The 17,769-nt window shown below is 39.1% G+C and overlaps 1 protein-coding gene across 1 annotated transcript in view; it reads right to left on the bottom strand.

Moving 5' to 3' along the window:
- The window catches only part of lmx1al (LIM homeobox transcription factor 1, alpha-like), a gene marked incomplete at both ends in the record, with an annotated part of 31,218 nt that extends 15,245 nt beyond the window's left edge, over positions 1–15,973 (bottom strand). Inside the window, 2 exons of the mRNA XM_079811039.1 lie at positions 15,489–15,672; positions 15,853–15,973. Coding sequence (XP_079667165.1) covers positions 15,489–15,672; positions 15,853–15,973 — 305 coding nt within the window. The remainder of the gene's footprint in view (positions 1–15,488; positions 15,673–15,852) is intronic.
- Between the last annotated feature and the right edge of the window lie 1,796 nt (positions 15,974–17,769).

Below are 17,769 nucleotides of genomic sequence, written 5' to 3' on the forward strand. Positions count from 1 at the left end.
TGTTTTACCATACTCTCTCTCTCACACATAATATATATGAATATATGTATAGGCCTATATATATTAGTTATTTTTTATTTACCATGCTGTTAATGTTGTACTTAATATATTTGATAGGAAATGAACAGCGACACAATACGATTCTGTAATTGCTGTAACTGTGTGATCACTTTGCTTAGAGAAGTTTGTGACAGACCCAAATCATCACGGCTGCATAGTTGCATTTTTCCAGTTGCCAAACAGGTTAAAGTAGTGATTACTTCCATTTCTGGTGCTATGATATTTCTGCGCTGTGTCTAATAAGATCGGTCACAAACATGATCCCTGCACAATCTAATGTGCAGTGTCTTATTAATTCACTCATGCATTGTGTGCAACACTTTTCTTCTCCATCTTCGAGATCCGTCCATTATCTCCGCTGCTAAAAGCCTCTTAAAAGTCCTTGTCTGTACTCCTAACACTTTTGGACCTTAAGACTTAAGCGTTAAGATGCTTTCTGAATTACTTTTTTCTTTACTAGGATTTTTTATTTAATTTTAAGAAGAAACGCCCATCTTTCTTAGCCTGGTCCTACCAGACTCTCGTACATTTCATTTGTACAGAGAGTCTGGCCACTCTCCATTGACAAGCATTAACTTTCTTGAAGGTGGGTACTTTGTTGAAGTCTAAAACTATTGGATCTTCCCAGAGCCACTCTAGATCTGCCATATCCAATCGCTAACGTTTAGTCGTGACGTATGTCATCTCAAACTAGCGCACGACATCAACGTCACCGATTCTCAGCCACTCCCTCTGTTCGCTGATTGGACCGGTTAAAATTTGACCGGAAAAAAACAGAGAATATACCGCAATCCCAGATGGAGTACTGAAGGAAAATGAAAATTGAGTGGAAGTACGTAGGAGGGCAGAGCCAGGCTACACCTTTCTAAGATTTTTCTTAGAATTTTGTCACTAGGAGCTACTTTTTGCATTAAGATTTTTCATGAATACGGGCCCAGGTGTACAAAAACAAAACGTGTCCAAAAAGCAGTAATGCAGAAAATATAATGAACACCTAATGAGCCCCATGACTTTAACTACCACAATGTGTTTATGTCCTCATTTGAAGCTCAGTGTAAACATATTCACCAACAGGACTAAACACATAAAGGCCTGTACACACCGGGACGAATATCGCGCGCGCTTATCGCTAGCGTTTTTCGTGACGTTTTCCGGCGCGTCTTGAGTGTTCACACCCAAGCCATTTTCACTGGCGATGCGCGGAGTGAACGTGCGCATTCAGTAGATGCGCTCCCGGTACACAAGGTGGTGCTGCGGCACTTTACGCTTCTGACACTCGCTTGTCACACAGAAGAAGAAGAGAGACAGTATTTACGTGCTTGCCAAAACCATAGACATATTATGTCTATGGCCAAAACCATTCACACACTTTTTGATAACTGGCAGGCAGCATTAGCAGCTCATCTTCTTCTTTGTCTACTTACTACTTCTTCGTCGTATCAGTGTGTGCTCGGCAAGACCGTTTTGTGCTTGAAAGCCACCAAGTCGTGTTTTACTGTCACTTCAGCAGCTTCAGGCACAAAAGCGCGGATCTCATTGGTCGGCCAGTTTTTAACGCGCCACATCAAAATAAAAAAATTAACCAGAGGCGTTTGTTTTTTTTTAAATGACGCTTTTACGTCTGCCGTTTTGCGCGTCGGTGTGCACACTCACATTGGCGCCCTTTGTTTAGTCACAAGGCGTTAAACGTCGGCGATAAACGCGCATGAAAATCGTCCCGGTGTGAACAGGCCTTAAGGTTGTGTATGTTTAAAACCTTCATCTGACCGTCGGGTCAATTTGACCCGAAATCAATATTTGAAAAAAATGAGTGTTCATCGGAGTGGTCCAAGACTTTAGGACCTTTGTCGCACTTGAACCACAAATTCACAAAAAAATTACTGGATTCGAGGAGTTTGTGTGGTAGAAATAAAAAAAAGTTACAAATCAGTCCCTCACGGGTCAATTTGACCCCCTTTAGGAATGAATGGAACGCGAGGAATGCTTCAGTATACATAGAAAAATCTAAACAAAATGCTCAAAATTAAAACTAAACTTTACCAAAAAATTATTTTATAATGTCTATGTGTGTATCTAAATGCATACTGAAGAGATAAACTGAAGAACTGACTTTAGGACCCAGCGGAATAGCTCATTTGCTCCATGTAGAGCTACGGCCATCTACTGGCAAGAGTCATGAAATATCCAACGCTATCTCAAGACCAAATTTTACGCATTTGTACGAGGTGGCTAATTCATACGAATTCGTACAACCTCACGCGTACGAATTTGTACGATTTGTCTATATGCTGTGATGGGTAGGTTTTAGGGGCAGGGTTAGGGGTAGGTAATTTTTACGAATTGACCAACTCGTCAAATACATACAATTTAGGAAATATCATATGAATTCGTACGAGTGAGGGCGTACAAATTAGCCACCTCGTAAAATACGTTCGAATTGCCGTGATATCGGGTTGAAATTATATAAGCTTTCTCGACAAAAAAAAAAACAAGTATAATTTTAGGGCTTCGGGTCATTTTGACCTGCGAGGGACTGATTTGTTAGAGTTTGAGAGGGATGGATGAGGGTTAAAACTAATAATAGGTTTGGGGTGGTTCAGTGCCATTGATCTTAAACTTGAAGCTGTAATTTTATATTTAGAAAGTGAGTGGCTCGGTGCCATGACGCTAGGGGTTGCGATGCAGTTTCTAAAGCGTACTAAGTGGTTTACAGGGAAGAGACTGCGTCTATGCCTTCGACACATTTCCACTGCTTCAATCTTTATCACATTGTGTCTGGTTGTATAGCCCATCAACATAAGTATGAATGGTGATACTAATGGCCTTATTATTACCATTAACCAGCAAGTATGACTAACTAGCTTATTGACTCAGTAGTGAATCTAAGGTACAGCAACGTCCTCCATCAGAGGCCATGTGTCATATTCCTGTCTGACAGTACAACAACTCTCTAACCACAACACAGCTTGTAGTCACGTCTAGGAACATGATTAGCAGCGTTCCCAATCAAGACCCCCTCCACCCCCCTCCCTGTTCCCACAGACACAAAGAGACAGCGAGCAGTGAGATGATTAAGCGAAAATGTGGGATAAATGGAGAGATAAACTGATTGGTGTCATCACGGCTATAAATCTCAACAAGTAGGAAATTAAGTTTGGAACAGAAATATTATTAGAAATCAGACAGTGATGGACGAGCTATAGAGAAGAGATGCATGGGGAGGAAGAGAGACCGAGCAGAAGAACATTTCTGTAACCATCAACCTAAAAGCTAATAATAGTGACTCCGCTCGAAGATTTTGGTAGAGTGTGTGACTGTAAACAGTGATTTCTGTTGAAAAATGTATTATTTAGAGGCTCTTGTCTTTTAAAGTACAGGAGACCTAATTGAGATTTCACTTAAAGGAATGTTCTGGGTTCGTAATGCCATAACGGCGTAGTATTGATTGCTATAAAAAATTATTTGGTCTTCATATTCTTAAAAAAATTATGGTGAGGCACTTACAATCCGCTTGTTAAGTGATGATGTATATCGAATACATCTAGGACCCGTAAACAGTGACGCATGATGCCAGATTTAACAAGTGGATGAAAGAGGGAATTTTTTAAAGAAATGTTGAAGCTGATCATTTTATTAAAGCATTTTCTTTCATTCTTCTGTTATTTGTTATTTTGTTACATGTGTATTTTTTGAGTTTTTGTAATTTTTACGGTTGTTTTTAAATACACACAGTTCTGTCATGAAACTCTAGATGGCGCAGGCTGATAGGTCCTTTGGGACCTCAACCTGCTTGCAATCACATCATTTGCCCCATTCACACATACAGTCTTCACTGGTAAATTGGTTCCGGCAATTTACCAGTATGGGAAGTTGTAACATTACTGGTAAATTACCGGTAATGTGCTCTGTGTGAACACCAAACGGCAACCTCCCGCAGTTTCTCTTGAAGTCAGTACGGAAGTGACTTAAACTGCAATTCATTGACTGGCCGCTAGGGACAGGCTCCAGAAGGGAGCAGAATCTCATTGAGCCCCATGTTAAAATGCCCAACTTTACAGCAGAAAAAAAACATGTTTACATTCTGGTACAAATTGTGGTTTTGGTCTATACGGCTAATTTTGCTCTTCATGACAACTGTGAGGGGGGCGAATTTTTTTATAACTCATTTGTTTACATTATATAAAGCCTTAAAGTTCTGCATAATTAAGGGCGTGGCCACTTTGAGTGACAGGTGAATTGTCATTTGTCTGCTGTCTGTTAGTCATCGCGTCACCTCAGCTCCGCCCACGTCCCGCCTCTTTGCCCACTTTCTGTTATCCGGGAGTGACGCACGATGGCGCACTGCCAAGATGGCAACGGCCAGCTCGACCCTACTTTACGCTTCAAAACTGCTCTTCAGAATCCTATGGGTGACGTCACGGACACTACGTCCATATTTCTTTACAGTCTATGGTGAACACGTAATGAAGATTACCGGTATTTTCAAGTACGAAGTCAAAACACGATGACGTAAGTCTGCTTTGGGCCAATCATAAAGACTAATGAATATGACATGATTACTCCGCATTGTTTACAGTAAGCTTTTTAATAGTTTTTTTTTTAAATATACACTAAATGATCATCTGCTGTGGCTCTGCAGTTGGATACTATTACGCACGCCTCGTGTTTTTGTAAAGCAAACGCGTTCTGTTTAATCACTCCCTTATGCCTTTCACTCAGACGTCAAAATATGTTGCAAAATTTTACAGATAGTGAAACTAAAGCAATCTCCTCATGTGAGCGGATGTCGACAACAGTTATCGGAATATTTATTTCACAAGTTTGCCTGCCCATACAGTCCTAATTGTTAATAGTAAACCAACTTGGCTTGCTATCCCTCCACCTTCCCCAGCTCCACCTGTATAGATCTGAATATAATATATTGTACAGCAGCAGCATTTCTTACTTGCTCACAGCAGCGTGTTGTGTATGTATTGGAAGTAGCAAGTCCTCTACATGCTCTGCGGCAGCAATAACAACAGCAGCGTAGCAGATCTATTCTGCCAAGACCAAATATATCAACATTGTCATATCCATTACCATGCCAAACACTATGAGATCTGTCATGACAGAAATAACATTACAGAGAAAAGGTTGGCAAGGGATGTTTTCATACTAAAATCATGTTAACAGTAACACACGTATTGTTTAGATCTGAAATAGTGAGTATTTTAACATTTATGGATTGGCCCCTTACACTTCCCCCACTGTAACCCAGTTTTTTTTAATGAAATGGAGGGACAAGTAGAAATTAACTTCTGTGTTAATCAACATTATGCAACAATTTCTGTTGACTGAATACAAATATTCTGAGTCTAAAATTAATCAGAATCCTTATTGAATCCCAAATATTCTAGTAGTATCAAGTATTAACTTTGTCTCAAATGTTTTTCCTAAAAATCTTTATGGTATATCAATATAGAATACATTTTGGAAATCGAAATCTAAGATTTTTGATTGCAGACTGATATTTTGGCAAATCTAGGCACAGTTAAGGACATTTTTTGGGAAATTCACAAAAGGACACATGATTTTCTTGGTTCTTTTCTTAGGAGAAAAAAATCTGAGAAGCAGGAGACTTAAGTAAGATATTAAAGAGACCACATTTGTGATTTTTCATTCTTATGGGTTCCTCGTAGCATCTCTTTACACACTGGGGCTGTTTTCGTTCTGTTTCCCACCCCGCAGAGTGATCTATTAAAGTTGGGGTGTCTTAAATATCCGCTCCCCTGTCTCCACTCTGATAGGCCTCCGAGACCCTCGCTTGTCTAATTTTCTGCCAGGGATCCAGGCACCGTACCCTGGGGCTGAGAGCCTTTATTGGTCTGGGACTGGTTTCGCAAGGATGGGCTGCACATGCTTTATCTACTGGTTGTGTGGTGTCGAAGTCAGCCAGGAAGACGATGATGGAGAGTATTTGACCATTTCAGGGATGTTAGCAAGCGTATGTGGGTTTAATGAATAGGGGTTTGGCTTTGAGTTTAGTTCTGGAAAGTGTGTAGGTGTTGCTGGAACGATCGAGAAATGAATAGTAAATGAGAGTCAGATTTCTGATAGCAAGAACATCAGGGACTGGAGACTGGATGGATGCAAGTACCAAACGTATGTTCGGAAGGTGCCTAATCATTCCAGTCCAGTCAATCATAATTTCGAGCTTATATAAGCAGCAGTCATTGGGCCGGCATCCCATCCTCTATTCCATTCTTTCTCTTTCTATGCAATGCTGTTAGGGAGTTTTTCTTAGAGCTCGAGCCGAGCCTCGGGATCAAGCCTCCTTCGAGGATAGCAAGCCAAGTTGGTTTACTATTAACTATTAGGACTGTATGGGCAGGCAAACTTGTGAAATAAAAATCTAAAAATTGATGCTGTTTGCATGTTTATTGTATTACTATGCGCAATATTCCAAGTGGGAAAAGTTTCTTAGTAATCTTTTATTAAAAAGTCATCTGAAACAAATCCCTTCTACAACCCATTGGTCCACCCTTACATTTTTGGTATTTTACATCAACTTTTGAGACTATTTACTAAACGCATCTAAATGTTGATCTTGTTGTCCATACAAGTTTCATTTAAAAAAAAATTCTGGTGATGTATGCAGAACTTCTCCAATCATTTAGTCCACTTAAACTCTGCCTCTTTCTTACAATCGACTCACATTCAGATCTGCCTCCATCCAATCAACAACCCGATGACAACCCGAAACCAAGTGCCCGATTTACATTTTTTCTGTTTTCCGATAAACCCTTTCACTCAGATACACTTCACAATACGGAAGTAAATATCTGTTGCTACTTCTGTTTCATTGTGACTTGAAAATAACCTGTCCTACATGGGGGAAAAAGTCTTGTCCTACATTTTTTATCTCACTAAATACCATTACACTTAGAAACACATATTATGCAGCTAAAATAGGTTGTCAGTGCTATTTAATGTTGACTTTAAGGGGGCCATTTCTACCTCACCTAACTTGACTTTTGTTGGTGTAATGATTCAGTTATTTTAAATAACATTTTCTCATGTATTTCCCTATTAATCATACTTTTTATGTTACTTGGCAAATTATTTTTTACAGTAGAATGTTAGCACAAGAAAGCTTTTTTTGCCCATATTCCATTATTTTTACACCATCAAAGATTCCTTGGCACCCCAAAAATGGAGCACACACCTGCTGTACTGAGCAGGGTAAAGGGGCAGGAGTGGTGTGTGCTGACGGACAGACAGCGGAGAACACTAGGAGACATTGTTGTGGATTCACTCAAGGTCAGCCGCACAGGAGTGTGCCAAGTTTCCTCCACAAATACACCACATACCACGCTGCAGCCTCAATATTCACAAATAACATCTGCGAACCAAACATTTGCATCCAAACGCAACAAAAAATGCCTATACCTTTCTTACTTTCTTGACATATGGGACAAGATGAGAGAAAGTTACGTTTTTAAAGAGACCATATGATGTTTTTTTTTCTTTTAGTGTTCTTTTAGTCTGATTGTGCATGTATACGATCTGCAAAGTTACAAAGCTCCTAGTCTCCCCACAAAGAGCTTTATTCTCTCTAACAGAGAACATTGATTCAGACCATCTTAAAACACCTCAATCAAAATCCAGATACTTACGCAAATGTCTACGCCACAATGTGACATATTAGCATAATGCTTGCCCAAAGGCATACGCAAAGAAAGAAGGCGAGGCTCCAGTGGATTGTAGTGACGTCGCCACTGATTAGCTACCATTGTACGATGCATCCTTGGGGAAACTAACCAACTAGGCACGACTGTTTCCAAAGTGGTCACACTGCTGTCATTTGAACCACATTGGTTCAACAATACATGTTAATGACGTCATGTGCAGGTGTAACGAACATGGCACCTAATGACTACTTCACTGTTTTTGCCCCATGCTATATCTCAGGCTCCCTACTCCCGGAGTTTTGCACATGCGCACTCTTCAAAAGCGACACTGATTGTTGACACGCTAAAATATATGGATTCAAATGTATATATATTTAAATTAATGCTGTCAATCTATTTAAAAACAATAACTAGGTTAATCACACGTTTTCTGTGATTAATCGCGATTAATCGCGATTAAAACACTTTATAGTTTTTTATATATTCTATAATGTAATCATTTCACAGTTAATCTCCAAATTATTGTAGAAACAACACAAAGACAATATATTTTAAATACTTGTTTAATAGCATCTTTTTATGAAGGAAGGCCAGTATCACTGATACTATTACAGCTACTGATGTCTCCATGAAAATTTCATATTTGTCCATTTTAAACATTAATTATTCAATATTACAGTGTAATTGAAAGCTATAACATTTATTAGGCTTTTAAAATATAACTTTTAATTTTAGTGAACAATCCTCACATAAGCCCATAATAAATGTCATATTTAGCTGGGCCCTTTCTCTCTAACAGGTAGGAAATATACAGAAATGGAATAAAGTTATCAAACAGTCTGCACTGCATAAATTATAAATACAGATTAATCCTTATTAAAGCTACAAAAGTTCTTTAGTCAGGAGCAGTGAATGATTTTCTCTGTTACCTCTGTTCTTTGATTAACATTAATGACAGAGAGCATTAGTGGCTGCTGTCACTTTAACATCTGCCGCTGCTGCACATGACTCGAATCTCACACACATCCCATTTTCTCACAACAATTTATGTTCATTTAAGACGTTAACTCATTTAAGACTGCTCTTATGAGGATACTCGACAAAACTGACATTTTGGCATGATTTTGTGTGTTATCGATTGTTCAGAACTAAATTCTGGCACGTCTCTGTCTGTGCGTCGTGTGTGTGTGTCACATAGACAGGACATTCAGAGACAGCGCATTCTCTTTTGTCTTGTCGTGCTTGAATGGTTTAAAAGCATTTGCATGAATAAGAGCATATATGATATAATGTAGCGCTAGCCAAAGGATGACAGAAAAAACTGATTTGCTGATTGCAAATATTTTTAACCGGTTAAACTGGAAATTAATTAATTGCATGCATTAACATTGACAGCACTGATTTAAATACAATGAAAGACAGAATGTACTGAATGTTAGCTTTCTTATTGTGCCCAAGAGCATGATCCATTTAAGTCCACATGTCATTTAATGAGAAACTATGCTCTTTGGAACTGTGGTTTCGGGTTGGTTGCGACAGAACTTGCAACCATAGTTAGCCAACGATGCTTTTTGGGAATCGCACCCCTGATTGATCATCCACATTTTCAGAATTTGACTCCGGCTCAAACCTATACGGTAAAATCGACGACATTAATAATTATGTGTTTACAGTTGCTTTAGAAGCCATGGAAGCTGAAGCTTGCAATTATAAAGGGGTGTTTCATTTCGGACACACGCTTGAGGCGTTTGAGCAATCACAAAACCACTGGGTCAACTGGCCTTTTCGGAAGGAGTAGCTTTGTCAACTCAATCAGGGATTGCGTTTCCCGTACAACGATAGCCTGACAAGCCAGACCCACATCAAGATGTTGGGTCTGGGAACACACCATTTGGCAGGGCTCAATCCGAGGGGTGGGATAAACGGCTGTCTTTCAAATTCCCTCTGCACGCATTAGGATAGCGCCACAACAAACCAAAGCAACGAAGAAGGTGAAGCGGAGCTAGTTGATAGATTAAACTTTCGCTGTATCCGGTCAGCAAAACTCCGAAAACATCTTCCTTTCTTAAGAATGACTTCAGTGCCTTTCTCAAAAAAAAAGCTGAACTCCAAGTCTTCCAGAGTTGTAGCCAAAGCCGATTCGAAAGGCCGCTGTTCGCCAGCTTCTTTGTTTACAAGTAGCACGCGGAACCGCCGCAACTCTACCGTCATTATATTAAGCCGCCCACCGACTCTATACACGATGTGATTGGCCTGACAAGAGTTTGGTTTTTCCAGCTCGCAAGCCAACGGAGAGTTGCTAGACGACCCTGGCTGCAAATTAGATTTGCTGCCGCTAGGGTGCGTCTAGATTTCTAGGCTAGAACAACGACATTACTCACTGCTTAACTACTATATTACAATGCATCGTTGAAGAAATCAACTACCTAGTCACGACTGTTTCCCGAAACCGTATTGTCTCAAATCTGTCGTTCAACCACGTTGGTTAATGATGTCACACAGGTGGTGAAATATTAACTTATTTTATTGAATTAGTTTGAGATCGAATTTATGCTTTAGATTTTTATGCTAGATGTCATCTGAGGAGTAATTCTCATTTTTCTCAGTTATTTTGCTTTATTTCCAGATTCAATCACAAGTTCGTTGTTACGTACTAGAGCAGTCATTCCCAAACTGTGGTCCGCGGACCACTAGTGGTCCGTGAGGGTACTGCAGGTGGTCCGTGGAAAGGCAAAATAAAATAAAATAAAATAATATTTTTTTACCTTCATTTTACCAGGAAATTCCCATAAAAAATAAAAAGTAAAAAGAATATGTAGGCCTATATTGATATAACATTTGTATTTAATTGTCAAGTTATTGTGCGATTACAAAAATAGGCTAGTGGCGCTCGGCCGTGACGTTCAAGTTCAGTGCTGTTATGGATCGGTGGATAGCAAGAGGTTCTTTGAAGAGAAAAGAGACAGAGGCAGAAGTTACAAAAAATTAAGAGATTGACAGTGAGTCGGATGCATCTATGAGCCAGAATAAATAAATTAAATATGTAGCAGCCGTTGTCTGCAGTAAACTTTCTTTTAACAAGCCTGTTGTACTGATGTGATGACTAGTTATAGTTTTAGTGCTAGTAAGCCTATTTAGAGGTGCGGAATAATTCAGGTAGGACTGTGTGTAGACATATTTTATTATGTGTGTTATGAGGTGGTCCGCAAAATTTTTTGATTACAAATAGTGGTCCACACACACAAAAAGTTTGAAAACCCCTGTACTAGAGAACGTACGCACATGCGCACTCTTCAAAAACGGAGCTTTAAATCTCTTGACAAACTAAAAGACGTAAATTACATTTGTATGTATTCGAAATAAAAGGTATAGATTGCACTGAATGTCAGAACGATGGTTTCGGGAAACACAGACTCGTTGAACTATGTTGATAACGACAGAATGTGCGACCATAGTTGGCTAACGATGCTTTTGGGAAACGCATCCCAGCATGTTTCAGACAGACTGGGAATAGAGGTGCTGTAATAATGTAATAATGAAAAATAATGTGTTTTTTGAACACTTAAGCATGTTAAACTTGTCTGGCTATCACCAGACCAAGCTCAATTTAAGATTGAACATTGTTCTGGGGAGTCTGCTATGTATTTTCTACTGCACAAGAGGCGAACCGAGCATAATTCAAATGACTCTGTATGCAATTGGATAGTCCTTCAACCAATCAGACCACAAGAGGCGTGATCAACGGGCAAAGAACCATCCCTTCTCTATCAGTTATCGTGTTAAACCCGCCAATAGCGCGCCGGGTGGATAAGCCGGTTTGTGATTGGTTCCCGCAAAAGTGTAACAGAAGCAGTAGAAATTAATGTATAGGTTTCCAGACTGAGTTGCAGGGCGAAATCAAATTGCCAGCAGATCAGTCTAATGTTTACCTATTCTACACCCAATAAACAACATAATGACCTTTTAAAATAGCATCACATGACCCCTTCAAAGGAAACTCCACCATACAGAATAGTGAAAAGATCTGTCTTGAATCTAAATGATAAATTAATTTCAAATAATCCAACTTAATCAAGCTCATGGGGATATCAGTACCAGCCTGCACAAGAACAGTTTCACTGTGCTACGATCCCAGAACAACCTTCTCATTTGTAATCGTTGATCACTTTCACCCTCATTATGACATCCTTGCTGCAAGCCCTCGTGCACAACAGTAATCAAATCTAAGGTCCCATTTTTCTTCAACGGCGTGAAGAAAAGCAATGTCAGTTAGTATGGTAATTTCATACCCTGGAACAGTCCTGGATCTCAGGTGATCTATCTTTCCGGGAACATATAGAATTATTTCATATTCCATTGGGAATTCTTCCAGCTTACTTTCCCATCTTCTTTTATTCTCTCCTGTGACCTTCTTATTTCTTTCTGTTGGCCTCCAGATGTCAGCAACAGAGGGAGTGTCCACACTTCTCAGCAGTGTCTGACACTTCTCACAACAGTGATAACAGGCCACAAAATCGCCCTTCAACTGTCCGCACTCCTGGTGATGTCACTGGCAAATTATGGTTGCTCGGAATCTCCCTCTGACCCGAAACAGATACAGACTGATTCAGCAGAGAAAAATGTAAATTCTGTCACTCCAAAGACTTGGAAAACTTTGATGGTTTAAGATTTCTCCTTTGTTTTCCACAGAAATTTGAGTTTGGAATAATATGAGGGTGAGAAAATAGATATGTTTACATGCAAGTTTATAATCCGATTGATGGCCCAGGACTGTAAAAGCCTTCATGTGAACAGCTCGATTGATCTGATTGAGTTGAATGAAAGTGAAAGTCGTGACGGGATTGAAAGTGGTGGTGTAGACCTAAAATAATCCGATCATCAGGAAGACATTAAGCAGGCAAACACTTGATTCTGACTATTTTTTCAATCGGATTCAAAAATAACATGCACACATGCGCAGTGCCCTGATGTATGTATGTGTATGTCTTATGATGGTTATTTACGTCTCACGTCTTACAAACTGATCAGTGGAGGAGACTAAATACTTACTAAATATTTGCCAAAAAGCTCTTCTGGCATATGTGTCATTGTTCTTTCTTTTTCATGTCAATAATTGCAATTGAGGTTTAGTTCAGAATACATGTGACGCACATGTAAATTAATACGTGAATTGAATTGCAAGATTTCAAATAAACATAACTTTCAGAATCTTAGGATTGATTCATTCTGATTTACGAAAATTAGAGCATATGAGTATACCTAATGATGACAAAACTATGCCTTTAAGAGACAGAATTGAATCTACAACCTTACTAATACATCAACTAAATGCACCACTAATAAGCTAACTTTGAAAGCATAAGATCCCACCCTCCCCTCTGAGCGCTCTCTAAAGTCACAGCTCCTCCAAAACACATGAACACAGCCAGAGCAGAGTCTGCAAAGCGTCACGAGAGACAGCGTTAAATTGGCTCATGTCTCAAAGCACATAACATTACAATAATAATGAATGTAAACAACTTAAACAGCTCTGAATTGCAACCACTGCTGAAGATTCATTTCGGCATTGATAATGTTGCCATTGAAACGCATTAATCCCAGTCTGAGGGACGTGAACAGCTCCGGGTAGAACGTCACGGGTTGCCATCTCATAATTACGGTAATTGCAATATGGCGTGAACGCAGCATAAGCTCATTATTTTAGTCCAGGAGGAACTGTAAAAGGCTGTTTGTTTCAGGTATCATGACAAATCGGGTCCTTCCTCAAAATCAGGGTCTCTATCAACTATCAGTTAATGATTACACTAAGTATAAGCGGAAGATGATGGATGGATGGACATACAGACTATATTAATTTAAAGGGGACCTATTATACCCCTTTACACAAGATGTAATATAAAGCCCCGTTTCCACCGAAATTACCCGGAACAATTTGTACCAGGAACTTTTTTTACAGGAACTTTTTTCCTCCAGACCTGCTTCTGTCTGCGTTTTCCACTGCGGTCTAAAGTACCTTGAAGATAAGGCAAATTATTCCAGAGACGTGGGACTGCGCGTGACTGTTCCTCCCAGTCAGCGATGGACAGTAATCATTTTTGCGCGACACTGTCTGCAACATTAACAAGTATGGAGGAGATTCAAGCAGCGCTGCTTTTGCTGGTTTTGTATTGGTTTACTAAAGAGGTAATTAACAAAACGGCGGAAAAGAGACAAGCACTGATACTAAAGCGTATTCTGAAAGCTCGTAAAGCTAGATTTAAAATAAGACAACGTATGTTATTATCAGCTATTACGGACATTGACCGTGCGATTGCTGAGACGAACGCGCGCCATCGGACAGAAAGAGCAAGACTGATATTTACTGAACGCAGAACAAACCTCGCAAGACTTTTAAAAATGCCGGTTTAAATAAAATACTGCGTGAGCTAAACCAATCTGCATGTTCAGCGCCCAAGTCCCACCTCCGAAATTTCCTGAACTTTGAAAAAGTACTACCTCGCGAGCAGGGTCATTTGGAGGGGGAAATATTTACCCGGAACTTCATTTAGACCCTAGTTCCTGCGGTGGAAACACACTGAGTACCACCCCAAAGTTCCTAGTTCCTGGGGAAAGTTCCTGCGGTGGAAACGCGGCTTAAATCTTAGGTGTCCCCAGAATGTGTCTGTAAAGTTTCAGCTCAAAATACCCCACAGATCACTTATTATAGCTTGTTAAATTCGCCCCTATTTGGGTGTGGGCATAAACACAGTTTTTGTGTGTGTCCCTTTAAATGCAAATTAGCTAACGGACACTGATGGAGAGACTCAGGAAGAAGTTACAACTGTACGTTTCTGAATGGTTAGTGGATACATTTATGAAGTTATTGTGGAGTTAAGCTGATTCAGAAACAACTGAACTGACCCTCGTTTGTGAAGCAGTCCAGCGTAAAATGATTTGCGTAATTACAGCGAATTTCTGCTTACTATACAGTGCATAATAAAACAAATTGAACGTAATTTCTTGCACTTGAAAAACTGTTAATTCATTAATAAATATAATAATAATAACTTCAATAATTGAACATTATTACATTCTTTTTATAACTGAAATATTTGGACATGTAACACTTAATTTAACACGTAATTAGACGATACATGTAGGGTAAGTGCAAATAAGCCATCATGCTAATCGGGTACATGTACTAATACAGACATTAATGGTCAATATTTTGGTCAAATTTAAAGGAATTGTAATCAGGCCCTAAAGTGATTTAGAGCCAATAGGATCACTTGGGGTCGTAACAGAGACCTGATTTTGAGGGAGGACCTGATGTGTCACCACACCGGCGCTCAGTGACTGTCTACAACTCTGTATAGCCTTACGGAACGTGCTAATGATGTGTGGAAATACATATGTTGACAGGCAGGTAGGACATCCTATCATTGCATTCGGGCCGAATATGTTTTGGTCCTGAGACTTCCACAGAAGATATATGTGCATGTTTTAATATTTAGACCACTTCTAGCGTTGATTGCTGGCAGAGTTTCAACCAGCATAACAAAAAGTGTTTACAAAAAACGTCACCTACCCTAACTTTGACCACATTTTCTAAAGGAAAAGTGTTATATTCCACAATAGAGAGCAGCATCAGAATAAACACACTTTTATAGAGAGCTCAGAGGAATACTCTGAATGTCGACCTACAGACAACACCCCAAAAATGGGATGTTTTGCCATACTAGGTCTTTGGCGCAGGATGAAGACCGAACTGTGTCTTACTTCTCATAATCATGCTTGCAGTAAAGCAAGCGGTCCCGGCAGTAGCAGGTCCCACTCAGCGCGCTGCGACATACCGCACACTTGACACACGTCTCATGCCAGGACAGTTCATTGACGCGCAGGAGGAAGCGGTCCGCGATGGGAGACTCGCACCCTGCACACACCTCACCTCCTCCCACATGCTCTGATGGAGAAGAACAGAACAGGTGTCAGCTGACAGGACACAAACAAACGTGCCACGAGGGACTCAATACACACACATTACAGCATCCATATTAATAGGTAAAGATTAAGTAAGGATACATGAATAATCAAAGCTTTGTGTTCTTGTGTATGTTGTGGGTTTAATGGGCAGAATATTCACCATAAGGCGTGGCAGAGGGGGCCTGCTGAAGACATGATTGGTTTTCTTCTGTTTTCATTCCGTTCCTTCTTTCTTTGGAGTGCTGACTGAAGGCCGACAACGTAACAAAGAAAACGCACATATAGAGACTGATGAGGTAATATGGAATTATTGCGAACTGCTTCTAATTGTTTCCGTTATATTTTATTAACGTAATGTGAGTAAAATGCACACAGTGATTTAAAGTGTTGCTTCGAAGATATTTAAATGATTGCATTATAATCTGTGAGGAAACAGAGAATCGCTATTTAAAAAAAAAAAAAAAAGCAAAATCAGGTCCAGTGTGGGCCCGCTTTTAATGTGAACTGTAATACATTAGTCATTTGAATTATTATTAAAAATTGGTTGACTGTAAGTAACCATATAACATTAAAAATATCATATTTAAAAAATGTAATTCTATTGTAAAAAAGAGAAAAAAGAAAAAGGGGGTTTTACTGTGTAATAGATGTATGTATGTATGTATATTAAACATATAATATGTCAAATATGTAGCCTTAAAAAGTAGTGTGTACTTTCTTGGAACAATATTGCTGAAGTTATGTTTACATAAGGAATTTCCTTGATGACAAATAGGCCTACATCACATTTGATTGTTTCATTGAAATATTTGTTCTTGTTTTGTTATCGTTATGTAGCCTATATTGGGGTGCTTTACGTTGAATTGTGTGAAGTTTAATTTATGTTTACGGCGAAATTTGAGTCATGTGTAACACTGAAGGTGTTTTGTGTTTGTGTCAGTAACCCTGCGCCCTGTCGATATGTTATCAAATCTCACGATTGCTGGAGAAGCCAGTTTTGTTGACCTTTAAGTCAGCGTTATTTTCAGTAGGTTTTACAAAAGGAAAAAAAATAATAATAGGCCAATATTATCGGTATATATATGATTTAAAGACATATACGGTCAAGAACAGTAGGCTAGATGTGTAATCTCTAAATGCTTTGAAGAATGTCAAGTTCTGCGTCGACGCCAGTTTTTTATTTTGTTTATTTTAGGCTACGTAAATGTAACATTTATTTACAAAGTAGGCTACTCTTCATACTCTTTCTCTCTCATTTGTTTGTAGCAGGACATTATGATTCATATTATACGGTCTCATTGCTCAACATATTCTTACGGAGCTCGTGCAGGTGAAGTGTCCGGGAGAACGGCGCGCGGCGTCGGTATAGAGGCATTTACCCTCTCAAACGCTTTGCTATCTGGCAAAACGAAACAATGCAATAATGCAAAAAAGACACACACACACAAAAAAAACACATCAGGTCTTTTCCGGTCAAACGCCGTAGCCGTCAGATTTAAAACATGATTGGGTCTGAAATAATAACTGGCTATCTGTTGTCATTAATGTTTTGATTATTGTAGGCTAGCTACTTTAGAATTAGCCTACAGAAACTTGCATTAAATTCCATATTCGAGATTTACACTAAAGTAATAGGATTTCTGTAAAACTGTTCAAAATCCTAATTTTGGTCCTAATTTTTAATTGTCTGAATTGATGTTATATTATGCAATTTAGTTATATTTTTTATTTTGTTGCTATTTAAAAAAAAATAGTAGCCTATAATAATCATCCTCATTTCGTTTATTTGTGCTTATTAAAAACCCATTCTCCTGAAAATTGAAAAGTTGCATTTTCCTCATGCATGGCTGAAATCCCACGCCGCGTGTCTGATCTCTTTCCCCATTAATAATGCAGTTAATTGCACGAGTTGATTATTAAAAATAGGAGCTATAATCGCGGGTCATCAGTCTCGCGTTTAACTGGGAGTCAGCATTTTTTTTTTTTTTTTTACGTAGGCCTAACTATAAATGTGATCAAACTTTGGGAAATATATTTGAATAGCCTAACTACATCCTAACATGTGTCGTATAAAGGG

Source organism: Gobio gobio (assembly GCF_949357685.1).
Source record: "Gobio gobio genome assembly, chromosome: 1".
NCBI lineage: Eukaryota > Metazoa > Chordata > Actinopteri > Cypriniformes > Gobionidae > Gobio > Gobio gobio.